General features: G+C 44.7%; 1 protein-coding gene across 2 annotated transcripts in view; it reads right to left on the reverse strand.

The window, feature by feature from the left end:
• Window positions 1-19011, reverse strand: part of VIT (vitrin) — a 96120-nt gene that overhangs the window by 39864 nt on the left and 37245 nt on the right. For both annotated transcript variants that reach the window (XM_024553031.4, XM_045189327.3), the window contains 3 exons: window positions 12311-12467; window positions 7634-7767; window positions 3553-3630 (listed from right to left, as the gene is read on the reverse strand). In XM_024553031.4, the coding sequence (XP_024408799.2) occupies window positions 3553-3630; window positions 7634-7767; window positions 12311-12467 (369 nt within the window). The remainder of the gene's footprint in view (window positions 1-3552; window positions 3631-7633; window positions 7768-12310; window positions 12468-19011) is intronic.

The raw sequence follows: 19011 nt of genomic DNA on the forward strand, positions 1-19011 counted from the left end.
AATGCTACCAGCATTAATGCCTCTTTAGGGAGATGAAGCCCCAGGTTTAACCTACCTCATTTATATAGGGAAAAGCCATTTAATAGGATCGCTTATAGGTTTTATGAAATGGGATATAATTATTAATTTGGAGACAAATATATAAATAAACTGACAGTGTACTGTACTTGCAGATTATCAATCAAACACGTGTCTGTTTTTATTTAGCTCAGAGTAGCTTGAGGCTCTAGCCAAATTACAGCTGGAGCATTTACATTTCAGGAATGTCTGTCCTCAGCAGGAGCTGCCCAGGGCAAATCAAGATACTTTCTATTGTTCGAGTGAGAGAATTCCCCATGGAAGAAGGCGGTTGTGCTTTGTGGGGTCGTCCTAACCTGATTTACCTGTTAGCGCACATTCTTGGAGTGATCAGGAAGCATTTTATAGGGGCGTGCTGAGACCTGGACTGCTGCTGGCCCTTGCATCTCCCACTCTCCTCTTTCCCCCAATTTCTGTAGGAATTTATCACCTAAGGAAGAGCAGCAACACAGGGGCCGTCCTTTTATAGTTCTCACTGGAACTTTTTGTGTTGGTGAAATTTAGCCCATGGTGGGACTATCACTTTAAAGAGATGACCCTGTATTCTGAAGCTGAGCAAGATCCCAAGTATCCCTTTTTTATTGGAATCCTTGTAGTTTAGTTCAGTGCCTGGTAAATAGAAGGCACTCCATATCTGGTTATTGAACAAATGAATAAATAAATGAATGAGTGAACTTAATTTTTCCCACTATGACAACTATACATAATCTCATAATAGGATAGCTAATGCCCAGTGACAGTGTCAGTGAAGGTTGAGATGGTTTGGTGGAGGGACAGGTGACATCACTAGCGATACTTGACTTGATGTTCTGTGGCTTTTTCTCATTTGAAATTTATGTGCAAGAAAGCCTGCCTGGCCTCCCCGCACTGCCCTTGGATGTCAGTGACGCAGGAGATGGAACAGGTACTTGCTGGGGGTGGATGGTGGTGAGCTGGGCCATTGTGTGTGGGGTAGAGAGAGAAGTTTGGGAAATGATCTCTGATGTGGAGAATGTAGAAACCAAATGGATTTTATAGTCGAAGCTGTTCTTTGGCTGTAATGTGTGTCCCCCCCCCCCCCCCCGCCCTCGCCACTTCACTGCCTTTGAGGGGATATGATCAGCATTTGAATGTTGTGTGGGTCAGGTGGAGTGGTGCCCTTCGTTCGGCAAGGGATTCAACATTTCCGAGGGGCGGCTGCGTTATCTGAAAGTGGGGTGCCACTGGCCTCAGGGTCACCGCGAAGTAGAGGCATCTGGCACAGATAAAAAACTCCATCGATCATTGATAGCTACAGTTGCAGGAGGTTGTTCCGGTGATTCTGGCTAGGGCCCCAAGCTGAAGCCAGAAGGTGCCAGTACCATGTTCTAAATGAGGAGAGGTGCCACCAAGCTCCCCACAGGTGGGGCCATTTGAGTAAATCCCGTATGATCACCGGCCTCACCTCACCAGGGCCAGTCAGCAGAAGGAAAGGACCAGAAGAAGAGGAGGGGCTAGTAGCCACTGTATGGGGACAGCAGTGTTCAGGGTGAAAGAATCTTTCTTTCTTTCCTTTATGCCTTATTTTCCCCAGAAGCCAAGTAAACGGGCTTCAAGGGACTCGCTCGCTAAGACCACAGGGGCTTGCAGGGAGGGGAAACGGGCCTCTCTTTCCCCCCTCATCTTTCTCAGCCACAGCACCCAAGGGCCCACCTGGTGCAGTGCAGAAGCGTGGCTTGCAGAAAAGGTTTTAGGGAGTATTTTTGGAGTCTGGAAGTATTCTCTGTCTCAGTGTAAAAATAAGGGGTGCCTGAAGGACACATGGTCCCTGAAGTTGGGGGCTTACTTGAACATAGAGATTGTTTCTGAAGTGGGGAGGGGTACAGGGCTCAGAAGGTCAAAGGTGAAGTGAGATGTGAAGAGAAAGGACACCTCACCCCATCCTTGCTCTCCTCTAACCCTTGAGGGGAAGAAGAGCGCCCCAGCCATTTCCATGACTCTGTGCAAAGGGGCTGCCCAGAGGCTGCTGAGCTAAAGAACAGGCACCTAACTCAGCGAAAGAGGTGGGGCGTGGCTCTCTGTCCCAACAAGTGGAGACCAGGATGCAGCTAAACACTGTCCCCTGGCTCCAGATATACCCAAATGCACCACCTACTCAGAAATCCCTGAGAACTGCTGGCTTACATGAGACAACAGAGAGGCCGGGGACACTCTCCCTCCATCAATGGGCCACTTAGGGCACCTCTGTCACCTATTCCTGTTCTCTGTGCCCACACCAAAAGAGGATAGGAGGCATCTCAGGAGTGGTCCCTGAGCCACCACCATCTGCTGCCAGCTTGGGGGTAGGGTGGGGAACAGCTGTACCTTGCACTTCAACCCAAACAAGTCTATATTACCAGAATAATTTAGAGGTCATTAAAGATACAGCTGGAGAAACAACTAGGGGAAAAAATGAAAAACATTTTCTCTTTGCCAAGGCTTCCCAAATCAGGACTCTTTATATCCACTGTTATTAGCATAAAAAATACAGGTTGATGGTATAGAGAGAGGTTTCTGGAGCCAGACTGTCTGGGTTTGATTCTAAGCTCCGTTACTTATTAGCTGTGTGACAAAGGGCAAGTTACTAAACTTCTCTGTGCTGTGTTTTCCTCAAACTGTAACTAGGGCTAAGAATAGTATGTACACATGGTGTCGTTGGGATGATTAAATGCAATAATCAGCTCTTGGAACAGTGTCTGGCTCACAGCAAATGCTCAATAAGTGCTGGCTTCTATTGCTATTCTTAAACCATGTTCTCCTGAAGTGCATGAACAAAATCAGCTAGCCCATCACATTTCTGGAAGCAATACAAAATCTCATTATAACACAACTCACAGCTTCCCTTTGTGTGGGAAATCAAAGTACTCCCAGAGACACAACACTGCATAGCTTTCTTCCCGCTTTAACCCAGAGAAAGGTATTTTCATGGCCTGAGCTCTACCTGTACCCGCACTGCCTTTGTGGTCCACACGATGCTAGGCCAGCACGACCTCAGAGATGGTGTGTCTGTGGCCTGGGTTATGCAGATTAGCTGCTTGCTGTTATCTCATAAACCACATCATTCTCTTTGCTTCCCTTCATTTCATACCTAAGTGAAGACAGCCTTTCGCCTTTCAGCTGCCAGGGAATATTTCCAGACAGAATGTCATCTTCTAAAGTAACAATACAATAACATTCAAGGCAACAGTCTTGAAAGCTGAATGAAAATGACACAGACACAGAGACGATCTTGGAATTGCAAAACACAGAAAACTGAAAATAAAGCGTTGTCCCTCAGTCCCAGCCATCAGGTCCCACTGATTTCTGGGCCCCTCTTCCTGGCATCAGTTAAAATATTCCTGCAGTCGAGTGGTTAAGATGTCGACTGGTTATTCCTCGACTGGTTAAGACGTCAGTTTCTACACTATCTCCTAAACCACAATAAACGCGTGTTTGCGGACTCAGAAGGTCTAGATGAGCTCACTCGTGAACACTTGCCTGCTTTGGCAGCTGGGCTTTTAGCAGATGAATATGTAAGAGCCGATGGGTAGGCAACACCCTTTTGGGGTTTACCTTCTGCAAAAAGAGAAAAAGAAAAGATTTTATTTCTAGGGTTAGAAGTTTTAGATGGCTGTGTGCTGATGACCTGCTTCCCTCCTTCCAATTGATCTTTCTAGAGTTCAATAAGATCAGTCAGTCTTCCCCATGTTGAATTGTTGATTACAATACAAAAGTCAAGTGGCATTTTGTTTTCTGGGATAGCCTGTTCTTTATTAGTATTCGAAAGGAAGCAATAAAATCTCCATGACTCAGAGTTAGCGTTAGCAAATGTGATTTTGCCCATGAAGATGGGACATGGAAGCTGAGTTTTTCATACACGTGGCTTCGAATGCTTAATTAGGTCAGGAGATGGATGTAAAAACATTCCCCACGCTCCTCTTTAGATGTCCGAAGGCTCTGGTCCCAGGCTGGCTGTGCCTGAGTGGCCACCTCTCACTTACACGGACCCTGTGGGATCCATTGGGAGTTCCAGGCACTACAGACACCTGCAAGTAGGTAAATGCGGATCGGCCTTGAAAATACGCACTTGTTGCCCACCCAGAGAGAGGAAGTTTAGATGCCAGGCCAGGGGAGGGAATGCTAATGTGTATCAGGGAAATAACGGAGGCATGACAAACAAGACCAGTCAGAGGATAGGGGCTGGGTAAGCAAGTACAAGGCGGATAGGACTGAAAATTGCCTGAAAGGCTGTCGCCCACAGCCTTCCCTGCCATGAGGTCATGCTGGAAGCTTCGCCATGAAGCAGAAAGTATCTCTGGAATGTAATAGAGCCTCCCAAAGGCAGGTAATTTGTCTCACACTGTTGAGTTCCCAGGGCCTCCAGCAGTGTCTGAATATAGCAGAAGCTCAGTAAATATATTCAGCAAAGGGCTATCTTAATGCTTAGAGCTCTGTTAAAATTCAAATACCCATTATCCAATATTTCTATCTAATAACGAAAACATCATACTTCTCAGTGCGAGGGAATATAAGGTGGGTAGGGAGAAGATGGGGAGGGTTGCTGAATGGAGAGCCCGGGGGTGGGTAGAACAGAATCTAGTATGTGATTTTGTCACAAAAGATTATAGGGTCACAAAGCAGACAAAATAATGGGGTCTCAGGAAGAGTCTGGGATTAGGAGTAAGAAAACATAGGTTTTACTTGAAACTAATACACAATAATATTGAATGTAAACTATAGCCGAAAAAATATGTACACTTTTGTTCCTATTTGGCCATTGGTTAACTGCCTAAGCCTCTGAGACTCCTGTTTTTTCCTCCAGAAAATATGCACACCGATGTGGACCAACTCGCTACCCAGCGTTGTAGGGTCTCACAGAAACAAAGTTAAGGGTTTTGGAACTACATATCATCATAGAAATGCAAAACAAAATTTATCTGGTATTACCAATAAATGTCACTCGAAGTGGGGATGAAGCGAAATGTTCGGGCTTAGAGGAGTTAATTCGTGTCATTAGCGTCACCTGGGAGCTCAGCTTGGTATCTCCAGGTCCTCCGCCCTTGTCAGGGCCTGAATCAAATAGACAACAATGGAGGCAATTTCAGACTCAAGGGGGGCCCTGGGCTGGGGCCTGGCTTCATCAGCAGAGCGCTGCAGAGACATGGCCTCCGCTTCCAATCCTTCTAAAAACCCCGTGGTTCCTTCCGTGTCTATTCAGAAGGGAATGGAGCGCGAGCTCCATTTTCTGAAACGTGGATCAAAAAACAAACGGGCAGTTGTAGGAGGTCCCCCTCTGACCTCTTCCATCCCTAGACTTTTGAAAGATTTTGCTGACCAAAAATGCACCTTCCCCTCTCCAGCCCCATTCCCAGACCAATGCAAATTGAGTAAAGGAGTGCAGCGCCATGTGATGATTAGAAATAAAGACCCAGAGAAAGGTCTTGGAGGCATCTGGGCCATCTGAGGAGGATTCTGACATGATTCCGCAAAACTTGAGACTCTGAGCAAGAGTTAGGGAGGGCAGGGGTGGTGTGCCTTGGCCCCCAGTCAGCTGACACCCTTCCTCTGCTTCAGCGTACTTCCTAACTCGTCCTTTGAAAGATTCCCCTCACCGCTGCAGAAGCACAAATGTTTATTATTGGAAAAAAAGATTTTGGTTAAATGTCAGTACATGGAATGAGGTAACGTGGAAGTTGAGATTTATAGAGAATAATCTCAGCAAATTGGTAGTCTCGTGGAATTAATTTTTCTTTTATACCTCTGTTGGGATTCTTGGATTGCAGGCAAAGTACTTTAGATCAAAATACTCCTACTTAGCCAGGAGCTACTTGGTAAACACCTACGTGGAGATTATATTTCTCTTTAGGCTCAACAAATTTGTATTCTAGACATTAGCATTCTCACAATCCCCCTATTCTGAATTCTTTGTTCCAAGACAAACCTGAGGTTGATGACTTTCCACTCTCTGACTTAGAAACCAGTCTGATTTGAACCCTAAGTGTGCAGAGGGGGGAAAGTTTCTTCTTCATACAAAAATACTGGCTAATGAATGTGGAATAAGTGACAGAATTAGAAAAACTATAATTTTGCAATTACTAATGTAATTCTTGCAACGGCAAGGATCATCAATTAGATGTCAAAACCACTGGGTGATTCGTTGGGAAACAAGCTATTCATGCTGTTTCGAAGTATCACCTGAAGACTGCTTGCTAATTACAAGGTATCTTCACCGTGGAGAGGTAAGGTAAAATGTTCAAATAATCAAATTTAGCCTCACCAATAGTCAGACATGTTGACATGTGCCTCCCGATGCAGTCTGTGCGATGTGACATAATAGGCTTGCTGTGATGCTACCTGTGTAGTGGCATCCTTGCCAAAATATCTAACCTGAATCCAATAATGAGGATACAGTTGGACTTGTTTGTGGTCCAGATTATGCGATAGCATCAAAAATGTCATCGTTGTTCACGACTCAAAAGGTAATGTGATGAGATAGTTCTGCATTAAAGGACACTAAGCAGACGTGACAGCTAAACCCATGGGTGATCTTTGATTGGACTGTGGATCCAAAAAAAGAAGAAATTATTCTGAAGACTATTTTAACATAATTGGATACAATTGAATAAGAACTATTTTTCAGGTAATATTGTATCAATGTTAATTTTTTAGGTGTGGGGTTGGCATTGTGGTTTTTCAAGAAAATGATCTTGTTCTTACAAGATGTGAGCTGAGGATAAAGTACCTTGATGTCTGCAGCTTATTTTTACATGGTCCAGACACATGTAAGTAGATAGTAGGTGGATAAGTAGATAAAGCAAATGTAGCAACACGTTAATAACTGGTGAATCTAGGGGAAGGCAATATAGGTGTTCACTCTAATAATCTTTGAATGTTTCTGTAAATTAAAACATGTTCAAAATAAAAGGTGAGGTTGGGGAAATCCCCAAATATAAAAAGGGAGGTTCATAATAACGCAAAGGTACTTGGTTACCCTTTCACTGTGAAATCATACTAGTCATTATTAGCTCACTGACATTACCTCTTTGGAAAAGAAGAAAAAAAAGTGAAAATGATTATCGACGAAGATCCAATGAAGCTACATGGTGAGAATTGATTGACTAGCAAAACAATTATTAAATAAAAGTAAATCTCAAATAAAACTCTTGCTCAGGTCTCTGAGAGCTCATGTGCCTGTTTGTTTACCAGAAATCTCAAGGAATAAGGTTCTAGATATGAGACTGATTTGGCCTAACAAAAAGAGTAGTTAAAAACCCAAGTTATTAAACATAATTCACTTAATTAAAAAGTTTGATTGGGCTTACAGACAGCTGCAGTTGTGTTTAAAATGAGTAATTGGAGCCCTTTCAAACTTCCAGACTTCGCAGTGATTTATCACTGTAATTATAATTCATTGTTTCATGATCCTAACTATCAGAAGAAGTAATGCTTCAGATTTTCATGAAATGAGGCGGGCCATAAATTAAAACTAACAGCACCTTGGAAAGAGCACATCTTGTCCCTCGAGATCACTTGGCCCAAGCCCCCGTGTGGGGCAGCACCTCCCGGTGTGTGGGCGTACCTGAGACGACAAAGGATTCTCTCCAGCGCGGAAGCGACAAGGACTGCACACCATTGGCATAGCTGCCTCTGTAGCCAGACTGCCCAGCTACTTTCTGAACAAGTATTTTCCCTCCTGAGTTATCGAGCACACCGCTGTGAAGAGAAAAAAAAGGTTTTTTGAAGGAGGAACAGAAAAAATATTATTTGAGCTGATCAATAGAATATCAAACCAGCCTCCATCTTTATTTAGAGCTAGGAAAGCAGTGAGATGAAGAAAGGTTGCCCTTGATCTGCAGCCCACCCCCAGAACCGGGCCTCCGCCCAGCACCTCACTTCCCAGCTCGGATGTCCTTCTTTTTCTTACTGCGGCACCTGACTGTCAGTCAGTCAGGGGTTTCTCTTTGCCACCATGCCTCAGATCTCTTTTCCTTGGTTTCCTCATTCCCACTATTCTTTTAAGTAAAACTTCTTTCCTGACAATTTCAGTTTGGTTTAGCGATATCACAGAATGACTCTAGTGATGTCACAGGGGGTGTGTGGGATGACGTTTTTAAAAGCAAATCATTCCTTTGATTTTGGGCCAAGGAAGAAGCTAAATTAAACTCATCAAAAAGAGTCCTCAAAGACTGGAATTGTTTATTTAATTTCTAGGATTTTGTTTGTTTTAGATCCTGACGTGACGTAACTAATGTATCTACCTCTTCCCTTCTGTGTGAGGTAGGGACTCCATCCTGGTTCTTGAATATCACGTTCACGGTGTCTTTTTTTTTTTTTTTTTTTTTTTTTTTTTTGCCCCAGAGGTTAAAATGGCTTTTTGGGGTATCTGTAATTTATGGCACAGGGGAGCTAAAAAAAAAAGTACTTAGATTTGTTTTCATCAAAACCCTTCCTTCCCTTCAGGAATAAGAGTTGCCATTTCCTGCTCTCCCACTTTATGGTGAATCAACAACTTTCAATGCTCAACTTCCCCATGGTCCAGAAGAAAAGAAAACAATAATAATACTTGATATTTAAAGCACTGAATTGCTTTAAAATCAATCCCACATGGTATCTCCCTGGGTCCCCTCAGCAAACCTATGAGCTGTGGAATGAAATGAATGTGTTATTCCCAGTTCACAAAAACAGGCTCAGATGGGTTGAGTGACTCCAGATTTTGTAACTAGTAAATTGCAAGGTGGGGATTTGAACCCAGGTCTCACTGATCTGGAATCCGGGGTCTGTCCCACTTGGTCACAGTTGCCTCTCAGGGTTCAAAAGCCCAGGTACCTCCCGAAACTAACTCTTCATGTCTTTGCAATCCTGCCCTCTTTTCTCTCAGGAGCTCTCAGAACCCTCACCTCACGTCCCCCAGCTGCAGACAGGCTGGGCTCAGCTGCCCTGATGGACCACATGATTCTCACTCCCCTGTCTCTGTGTTCAAGCTGCTCTGGTTGCTCTGGACAACCTGGTTCCCACCTCTGCCTCACTCGGTCCCTAACGCCTTCTCCACAGACATTCAGACATAACGTTGCTAGGCCCCTTCCTAACACCACCTTAAAATTCTGTCTCACAATTGAGATTTTATTTGGTCTTGTGCTATTTCCTAAAAATTTATTGAGTTAATTTTGTCTCCCAAGTAGACTGGAAATTTTCTGATGGAAAGGATTGTGTTTTACGCTTCTGTATTAGAAGGTTTGCCAGGCTCTGCTTTGTGTATAGGCTCTGCTTTCCAAAGCCAATTGTTAAGCTTTCAGGATTGTGGGGCTGGTTCATTTCACACCACTAGCATGGAATCAGGCATGACGGGAGTATTTATACCACAAAAATTGGTAAATCAGCCATGTTTACCAGCATACCACTGGCATAGGCAGAAAATTCTCATTATTGAAAAGAATTGCCCCGTGGTCCCTTTACTTATGATTAATGGGGAAAATAAAAATAACTTTCAGCTTTGTATTTCCCCCCAGAGAAACTATTCTGCTCTTGGATTTATATTCCCTTGTGTTGAGGAAGTGTGTGGGGGTGTGTGCACTCGTGCGCGTGCACGGGCACACACTTGCTCTTGTTTTAAGTCAGAGCACTCACTGTAGCTGCCACTCTGAGTGAGGGGAGGGGGCTGTGTTGCGCTTCCCTCAGGCTCTTTGAAAGGCGTGTGGAGGGCCCAGGGGGTTCTCAAGCTTGGCTGCTGCCACCCCTTGAGAAGGTTATGTGGGACTGAAAACCTAGACTTTGGGAAAGGTGAGGATGTAGACCTATTGTGTTCCCACGAGATGTTCCAGTTGTTATAGAAGAGAGTAAAGGCTCATCTTGTGGACTTCACGGAGGATGCGGGTGTTCCCAGGCATTCTCTGAGAGAAGGGCATTTCCTGGGGAGCGAAGTGGTCTGTAAACTACAGGAGGCACCAACAGTCCCGGGGAGGCGAATGCACCAGACCCTTGACAACCACAGCAGACACTGGAGGAGGGCTCTGGCAGGACAACGACAGGTGGCCCCTCATGCGCTTTGTACTTATGTTTTCTGTCTTAAATCCTGCCTTCTGAAAACAGACTCCTTCTGTCGTGTCCAAAAAAATCTATCTCTTCTTCCTGAAGACCCCCATTCGTCTGCCCCATGGGCAGTGATACTTCTTTCCAAACAGGATTCCCCACTATGAGAGACACTGGCCTGAGGCTGCGGTGACACTCAGTTGCTCAAGGAGCAACTCTTGTTTTTTAAAACACTCAAGCCGTTCTCCTCTGCTCCTCTACCCTCAACTGTGTTCTCACCAGCAAATTCCTAGACTCTAACACAGATGCTGCGATTCCTGACTTAGGGTCCTTGTCGATGCCCTTGTTTTCTCTCTAGAGGGGTGTCCATCTGTCGTAAACCCTTTGCCAGCTCTTCGTGCTCCAAAGTCCAAGCCCCCTCACACCCTCACTTTGTACATTAAGCAGTTCTGGGACACCTTATTCCTATGGAAAGGTACCACCCAGGGTCTGGGCTGGAAGTCATGAACGTGAGTTCTACCCCTGAATGTGCAACTCACTAGCAATTTAATTAACTTCCCTAACCCTCAGTTTCTCTTCTGACAAATGAGGATGCTAACAGCAGCCTCGTAGGGTTGAGAGGATGCTAAAAAGAGACTCGCAGTGTAAGGGGTCGCTGCCAGTGTGATGGCACCTTCGGTGGGGTCAGATGAACTCGTGTGGCTCTGTCCTGCCTAGGAAACATGCCAGCCCGTGCCAGAGGAAGCCCGTGCCAACCATCCGGAACCGCGGACTGCAGAGTGCGGATGTGGTGGGGCTGCATGGGCACTCGAGTGTGTGCAGGGATGATATGAGCGTGCACGTGTGCAAGCATGTGTGGGAGGCACGCACATGTGTATTCGTGCCCAGGCATGTGTGTGTAGATTTATATACCTCTTTCCTTTTCTCATGAAACTCACTTCAGAGTGAATGCAAAATACTTTTATTCCATAGTGTGGAGTTAAGAAACAACATTTAGTGTTGTTTTTCTTTAATATTCCACTATTTATCCTTAATAGAGTTTTCATAGTCATGCCCACGTTAAAAAATCAGTTAGCTCATCATCCCTGTGCAGCGTGGGGGGTGGGGGGAGGGGGGAGGGAGGGAGTGTGGCCAACAAAATCTACTAGAAATTCTTCATTCTTATTTTACACATAGATTTTTTTTTCTTACTGCTTCTCCAAATTTCAGAGAAGCTACTGACTAGAAACCTTGGAAAGGAATGAATTTTACATCTTTTCCCCTCTCTCTGGCAAAGATACAAATGAACAATCAAATGACTGGCATACAAATAAGGAAAAGGAAAAAGATACCAGAAGCCTAAATAATTCAGAAACTTCACTAGTATCCATTATCCAAGTCCTGACCCTGGAGCTACATCTCAAAGCCGGGCTGGGTAGTGGTTAGGAGCGCAGGCACTGGGCTTGGGTTCGAGTCCCTGCTCTGATACTAAATTTTGATAGTGTGGCTTTATAAAAGCTATTCAACTTCTCCTCATCCTTCAGGTGTAGATAATAGTAGTACATACTGCATAGGGGAATTGTGAGGTTTAAGTAAGATATCACAGGTGAGGTGCTTGACACATACACATTAACCTCATTATCAAAAATATTAAATAAATAGCCATTTCCTGTGTTTTGACTCTAAGCCTAAAAAAAAGACGTTTGGGGATTCTGTGACAGTCACTTTTACCTCTCCTCATTTAAGCAGGGACTTAGTCCAAAGCATGCCCTGCCCCCTGTTCTGCTGCCTGGACCTCAGACCAACAGCTGACCGAACACTGTCACCTTGCCCCCCCTTCTCACTTTTCTGGTTCCATTTGTCTCAGGCCATCACCATGGCTGTGACATTTCTTCTCCAAACTTCTGGGCCTTCTTCAGTCTCATCTCTAGTATTTCCTTGCTCAGCACGAACAGGTAGAAAAAAAATGCTTTACATTATCAAAACTTTGGTTTTCTTTTCACAAACAAGAATCTTCTTCCCCTCTTCACTAAGGTGTGAGGAGAAGCCAGCTGCCCCACCCACAGAGCACTGTAAAGGAGGTCCGGGACCACGCGCGGCTCCTGCAGAATCCCATGGGATAGGGTTGCCGGGTGAAATACAGGATGCTCAGTTAAATGTGTGCGTTTCTGTCTGCTAAGGCAGGCAACCCGGCACTGGCTCACTGCCCACACCCTGGTGGCTAGTTGTTAAGTAGCTCGGAACTGCCCACCTGTGAACCGCAGCGGCACACACGCTGGAGTAGGAAGCGTAGACGTTTGTGCCATAAACGTGGTATTTGGGGTCTTGGCATCCTGCCGGACATTTCACAACAAACTCAGGGTTGATTATCTTTCCAGCTTTGACATCACAGTTGATCTGAGGCACAGCTGAGAATATAAAATGAGGTCAAAATTACACCTTCTGCTATCAGCTTACAAATGTATGCGGTGACTCTGTTAGGTCATAACTGTTCATTCAGTTAATCTATGAACGCCAGAGCCTGGGCTGACCTTAGATGCCCTCCATATAATGAAAGCAAAGACGTAATTAATTAGGACATCCCTCAGACCAAATGTCTGACAAAGACCTTCCATTGCATTTAACTGCTGAGAGCAAAAGCAAAAGGCTCATTCCTGTATTATTCTAGACAATCAATTAATTGAAGAGAACTTTGGGAAAAGACCCACTTCCAGTGACCAGAAATACATCTGCAGTCAATGGCTGGAGAGCCCTCGTTTTTCAGGTGCTCTGGAGCTAGCCCAGGGAAAGAGAAGATTCTCAGACAACCTTACAGGGGAGCTATTCCAGGAAAGGCAAGCAGGGGAGCATGGGCCTAGGGGTCAGGACTGGCTCCGACGAGGGTGGACTGCTGCAGCGGAGGCTGTGTGCAGGAGCCTGGAGGGAGGGCTGAGATCAGCAGGGCCAGGCCAGGCGAAGGAGGCTGGAGTGCTTGTGTTCCATGTGGGGTGTGGGACGAGATGGAAGGTCTTTGGACAGGGGAGATAGAAAATGAAAGCGATCTTTTGTCTTGGCACTAGAGGGTGGGTCCTAGACCCATGGTCAAGGTGGGGGTGATCTTCTCTGCCTCAGCGTGGTGGAAAGCTGGAACTCCATGCTGAGCACCCAGAGGAATCTTCATTCGTTCTTTCCTCCCTCCTTTTTGGCTCTGTGACTACAATTGCCAGGCTAGTCCTGTCCAGTGTATTAGGCAAGTCTTCTGGAGCTGACAGCTTGCCTAGGGGTGTGGCGGGTAGATGCGCTACTGGCAGGGCCTACAAGGAAGAGTGGCTGCACCTTCCCTGAAAAAAACACTTCCTGCAAAAACTCCTACGTGACACTATCCTGATGCCCTTTGAGCTGGGAGTGTATTCCGTTCTGGGCCCCATTCTTCAGAAGGGACTCGGAAACAGGAGCACAGTTCGGAGAGCAAGCAAACTCAGCAGGGGTCTGGAAGCTATCAGATGTGAGGAATGGCTGGCAGAAATGGGTGATTTGGCCTTAAGAAGGAGAGAATTTGGAAGCAAGTGATAGTTGTCTTCACAAGTAGAACTGTTGTGTGCTGTGAAACCAGAGGCAGAGTTAGGACTAAAGGGTAGTGCTATGGAGGCAAGTTTGGCCAAGAAGAACTTTTCTAGTAATAGAGTTTGCCCTTGTAGGAATGGGCTGCCCCATTAGCAGTGAATGGGCTAGAAGTATGCGAGCAGAGGCTGAACAGTCGGAGAGGCGATTTCCACATTGGGTGGGAGGTAGAAATAAAGCCCCGCCCAGTGCTAGGAGTCTGTGATTACGTACATGTGCATGGACTCAGGATCTCTGCCAGGCCACCCACCCTCTAACTGGGTCACTGAGATGGTCTCAGAGCTGTTAATGGCTTCCAGCTGTATCCAGAATGCACACTCGTCTTCTTAACCCTTACAAACCTGAATGGAACGGAGTTGCATTTCATTCAGACTGGAGAGAATGAAGTTAGAACTCCCACTCTTTTCTTAAACACCCCTCCCAGACAATCTTTGCCAGGCAGGGCTGGGCCAGCATGGAAGCCCTTCTCCTGGGAGCCCCGGGGCCAGGCTTGATCACAGGCTCAGACAATCTGCGGTTTGCATTAAGAAGTGGAGCACTGTGCTTAGAACAGTTTTGTGGTTTCATTCTTCCCACCACAGGTTGCCTCCTCTCCCAAGTTCTTTTCTTTTTATCTTTTATTCTCTTAAACCCTGATACTCAAGGCTGCATTTACTATTTTGAGTTAGAGTATTTTTTTAAAAAGGCATTCTGGGGGCTGAAGATGCCAGTGTAGTCTCTCCTTAAATTAGTTAGTTGTTTGATCCCTGGGTGTAACTGAATGTGTTCAGCTCTCCTCATTCCTGCAGATCACTTCCCCCCACTCCAATGCATCTACTCCCTTAGATGGAAAGAAAAGCAAAGTATTCCTTCTTGGTTCTTATTTATTTGAAATAGGAGGTGACAAGCTCCTTGAACTGGGGTTGAACTGGGTTGTAACTTTGGCTCCCTAAGATTTTGGACCTCCTGGCAGACCAACCCAAATCTTCTGAAGTTGAGGCTATATCTAGAAGCTTACTGTATGAGTTTTATGTGATGATTAAACTTATTGAAAGACTTCAGTGTGCACATAGCACTTGCAATGGGATTTTCCATGAAATAATTGGTTTAAAAAGATAAGGGGAAAAATTTCGCATGGGAATATTTTGCTTCCTGCTAATCAATTTCCCCACCCCTTCCTTTAAGGGGCATTTGTTATTTATAATTGTTTTGTCTTGTTTGCACATAGGCCTGAGAAGTATCTTAAATGAGATCTGCTTCATCTGCACCCAACTGGATTAGCAAAACTGGTGGATCAGCTCATCCCACAGGGGGAAAAAAACGAAACCAAGATCATAGGCTCATGCTCTTTGGAAAAACAAGGTGCAATGGCAAAGTGTAGCTAAAGGTCAAATACCGGTTAAATTCGTATAGAAAATCAAGCTGGAGAGAGTGAGCTAATTCAAAATTTCAGAGTTATTGCCAAAATCACTGGAAATTATAATGTCTGAATCCAGCTGGGAAGAGGCAGCCATTTGCATCCTTTGGGTAGCTCATCTTTGAGTGCATGGAAGCCATGGTTTCTTTCTTTACAGTCTCCTCACAGTTATTGTGAGATTGTCTGTTGTCCTGTAACCTTCCAAGAATCTTCCATTTACCCACTTTGAGCCCAAATAAAATGATTGATTTTTGCATTTCCTCTGAACACTTTCAAGCTCTTACATCTGAGAGCTTAGGTTTTCCTTTCCTCTCCCTTTCTCCTTCGCTACTTACACTCATTTTCATATCTCCCTTCTCCATTCTCTGGGTTTTATCTTAAAAGTAAAGAAATTAGCCTATTTAAGAGGACAAGCCAAAATTAAAGCGGCTCAGGAAGTATCATCTCCAGGAAGACATTTGGCAAATGACAAAACAGAGGGTTGGGTGCTGGGGGCATACTGTGTCCGCACTCTTGACCCCAGGTGAGAACTTATTCAGAAACCACAAAAAGGTTTACTCGCAGGAACATTTAGACAAAGCAAGAAGAGAGACTCTCCCATTTCTTTGTGAGTGGACAGTTGCTGGTGGCAGTGAGGGAACCCTGAGCTAAAGTCACAGAGACCCTGGGGGAGCCCAGAACTGCTTTACTGGAGCCTTTGCACACTGTTCCTTGGCCATTTGCTTTGTTTCTCCATCATATGATTCCTCAAAGTTACCTTGACTTCTCAAGATCACGGTCACATTCATGACAGACCTCACATTGGAGCAGCCCAGAATTTGCCAAGGATTCCTCCCCAGATGGCTAGAACTGTAGGATATCCTTCTGATGCTACTCATTGAGGTAATGTGTCTGCTGTACTGATCTCAGACGGTTCCTGGGCAGAACCGGTACTGTCCGAGCCACTATTTTCATGCAACATTGGGATCTCAGAGGCAGAACTGTGGATGTTTCTGTTCTGCATTGGGTCTCCTGCCTGGTCTAGCAACAGAACGATGATTGGGGGATGCCCTGTGCAGTCAGCCACTGACGCAGCGAGCCAAATGCAACTGTGTATTCTACTTTTTCTTTTGCCATTCCTCTTTTCAATGATCCCAGGCAAGCCACGTTGCTTCTGGAGAACAAATTTCTAATCAATTGGAGAAGGCCATTATAAGTTTGCCTACTGTACATTAGTGAAGAGGAATTATAACACAAAAGCACTTACTCATAAACAGTTTTGACATTAAATGGTTTTGTTGGATGGTGGTATTCAAGTGGAGTAAAATCCTATTTTAAGAAAATTATGCAAAAAAGTTAGCTAAACCAAATAAAAATGACCATTAAATAAAATTGGAAGATGAATGATTTCTTCTCCTTGATCCTAACACCCAGCAACCAGATCAGGTTAATTCTTCTTCTGCAAAACATTCTTTTCCATTTTTCTTAGGCAGTCACTGATCATTTGATTCAATTAAATTTGAATCTTTGGTCAAAAACCATCATTAGCTTTTTACTGCCTTGAGGAAGAATTCCAGAATCCTTAAGGCCTTTCCATGGTCCCCTCCATGGAACTTGCTGGATTTGAACACTGGGAGTTTTCAAATGAATGTTACCTTGCAGACTTGGCTTGTATCATTTCTCACACCTGGAACCCTGTTTCCCTTCATGTGTTTAAATGCTACTATTTTTTCAATGTCCCAGTTCCACTTATCTCTTCATCCATCTACCAGAAAATGTACTCCAGGATGGCAGGGATTTTTGTTTGTTGTTCAACAAACTGCCGAATGATTGAATAAATGAATGAAATCAATCCATTAGCAAGTCCTGTCGGTTTTATTTCCAGATCTGCTATTTCTCTCTACCTCCACCTTGGTCCAAGTCACCCACATGTCCTCTCTCAGTTACTAACACAGTAGCCTCCTGTCTTGTCTTCTGCCTTCCATGTTACACATCCTTTGCCCCAGGCCTTTCTTCATTGAACAGCCAGTGTGATGCTTTAACAACGTAATCAGATTCTATCATTCTCCTGCTTGAAACCCCTCATTGGCTTTCTATTATCCTCAGGATAATGTCCAAGCTCCTAAGGATGGTATATAAAGCCTTCAAGGATTTGCTCCCTAACTTCCTTTCCACTTAATCTCCTAATACTGTTACTTGAATGATGAAAAGATGTCAGATAGCAACGGCCTGGAAGAAAGACCTTCCCAGTGGAAGGAAGAGCCAGGACACAAACTCTGATGTGGGAATGGGCTTGGTGGTTAGTGAACACAAAGGAAGCCAGTGTACCTGGAGCACAGTGAGTGAGAGAGGGAGGGCCATGATAAGGTCTGGGAGGTCGGCATGGACCAAATCACACGGGGACTAGATAAATTAATAACTCCACTGTGACCAAAATGTTGACAATTGTTTTTACTAGAGCTTTTCAATACTCCACGGTATTCTTTTCAGTAGGAATTTCTTGACAAAGTTACTTGGGTTGGAAGCTGAGCTTCTAAGGGCCTGTATGGGCTTGTTATATGGGAAAGAGAGGGTTGGGTATGAAGTGGTAAAGACAAGAGGGTGAGGGTGCAGTGAGGTACTGGTGGAAGATCTTGTGTTCCATGAGGTGACTCCTCCTTTTGATCCTTGAAAATCTCTAGTAAAATCGCCAAGATGTGAAAAAAGGACCAAGGAAAGGAAGTTTCTTTGAGGAGTTGGTGAAGTGCCTGAGTCACAGGGCAAAGCAAGACAGGAAAGCCATGGGAACGCAGGAGAGGCTTGGTAGATGAAACTGAGGAATACGTTTCAGATTCTCCAGCAATCACAGGGAGAGCTCCAGGCTCTTCAAAAGGTTATAGAATTGGTATATTCACAGATATCATTTGACATCTGAGGAGCCATGGTGGCCAAGCTAAGATCGAGATGACATCAGATGATGAAGCTATGGCTTTGGTCAATGGTGAGGCTGGATTCGAACCCTCATATGTCTGATTCTATCACTATACCATTCTCACCTGAGCCAACAAGCCTTTGCCAAGAAGATGTGCAGCATTGGGGCTTACAGAAACATTTTTCCTTGGTAATTAAAGATTTCTCAAGAAGGATATATATAAGGACTGTTGGGGAAACCATAAGAGATGTGATGGAAATCACCGATAAAGACAAACCTGGCAAAGGGCACTTGCCTCAGCAGGTAACTCCAAGCTCAAGCTTTAAGCACTTCAGAAAGTCTGTAAAGATTGGTCCTTCTAACCAATGTTTTTGCCAGGTTTCAGAAAATATCCACACTCCGTGGATGGGTGGTGATGGAGTGATTGGATAACTGAGTGATTGCTTAACTTTTCTGTAACATCATAGCTTTTGGACAACTTCAGAAGTTTGCGAGTCTAAAAATAACTTATTTTTAGTTTATGAAGGATGGCCATACGCATTTTTTTCACTTGACCCTTAGAGAATCCTGAGAGGCATACTGTCCTCATTTCCCAAGGAGGTAAGTTGACTTGCTCAAGCTCAGGTACCAGTTAAGTGGCAGATGCAGGATCTGAACTCAGATCCTCTGACTCTAAACCCAAAGTTTTGCCAGCTCTACCTGGCTGCCTCTTCCAAAACTGACGGGAAGGAGTTAAATTGCTGCTTCCCTACTCTAATGCCAAAGGGCTTTTCTGAACTTGAAGGTCACTGTGGGTGAATGAAGTATGTGTGTTATAAATAGGTTGTGTGTATGAGTGTGTCTGTGTTTATGTGTGTCTATCTGTGCATTTACACCAACTACCTGCAAGGCAATTCTTCCAGTGTAATTTTCCTTCCATTGTTTTCCTGTTATCTCTGAGAATGGCCATGGTAGAATTTACTTAACTAAAAATCTCCAGCACTGAGGGAGTCCACCTCCCTTCTCACCCACACATCAGAAGAGGGCTAGAAAGTTAATCCCCTTCTGTTCCCATGGTCTGGAGCGG

Source organism: Desmodus rotundus, chromosome 5, assembly GCF_022682495.2.
Source record: "Desmodus rotundus isolate HL8 chromosome 5, HLdesRot8A.1, whole genome shotgun sequence".
In the NCBI taxonomy this organism is placed as follows: Eukaryota; Metazoa; Chordata; class Mammalia; order Chiroptera; family Phyllostomidae; genus Desmodus; species Desmodus rotundus.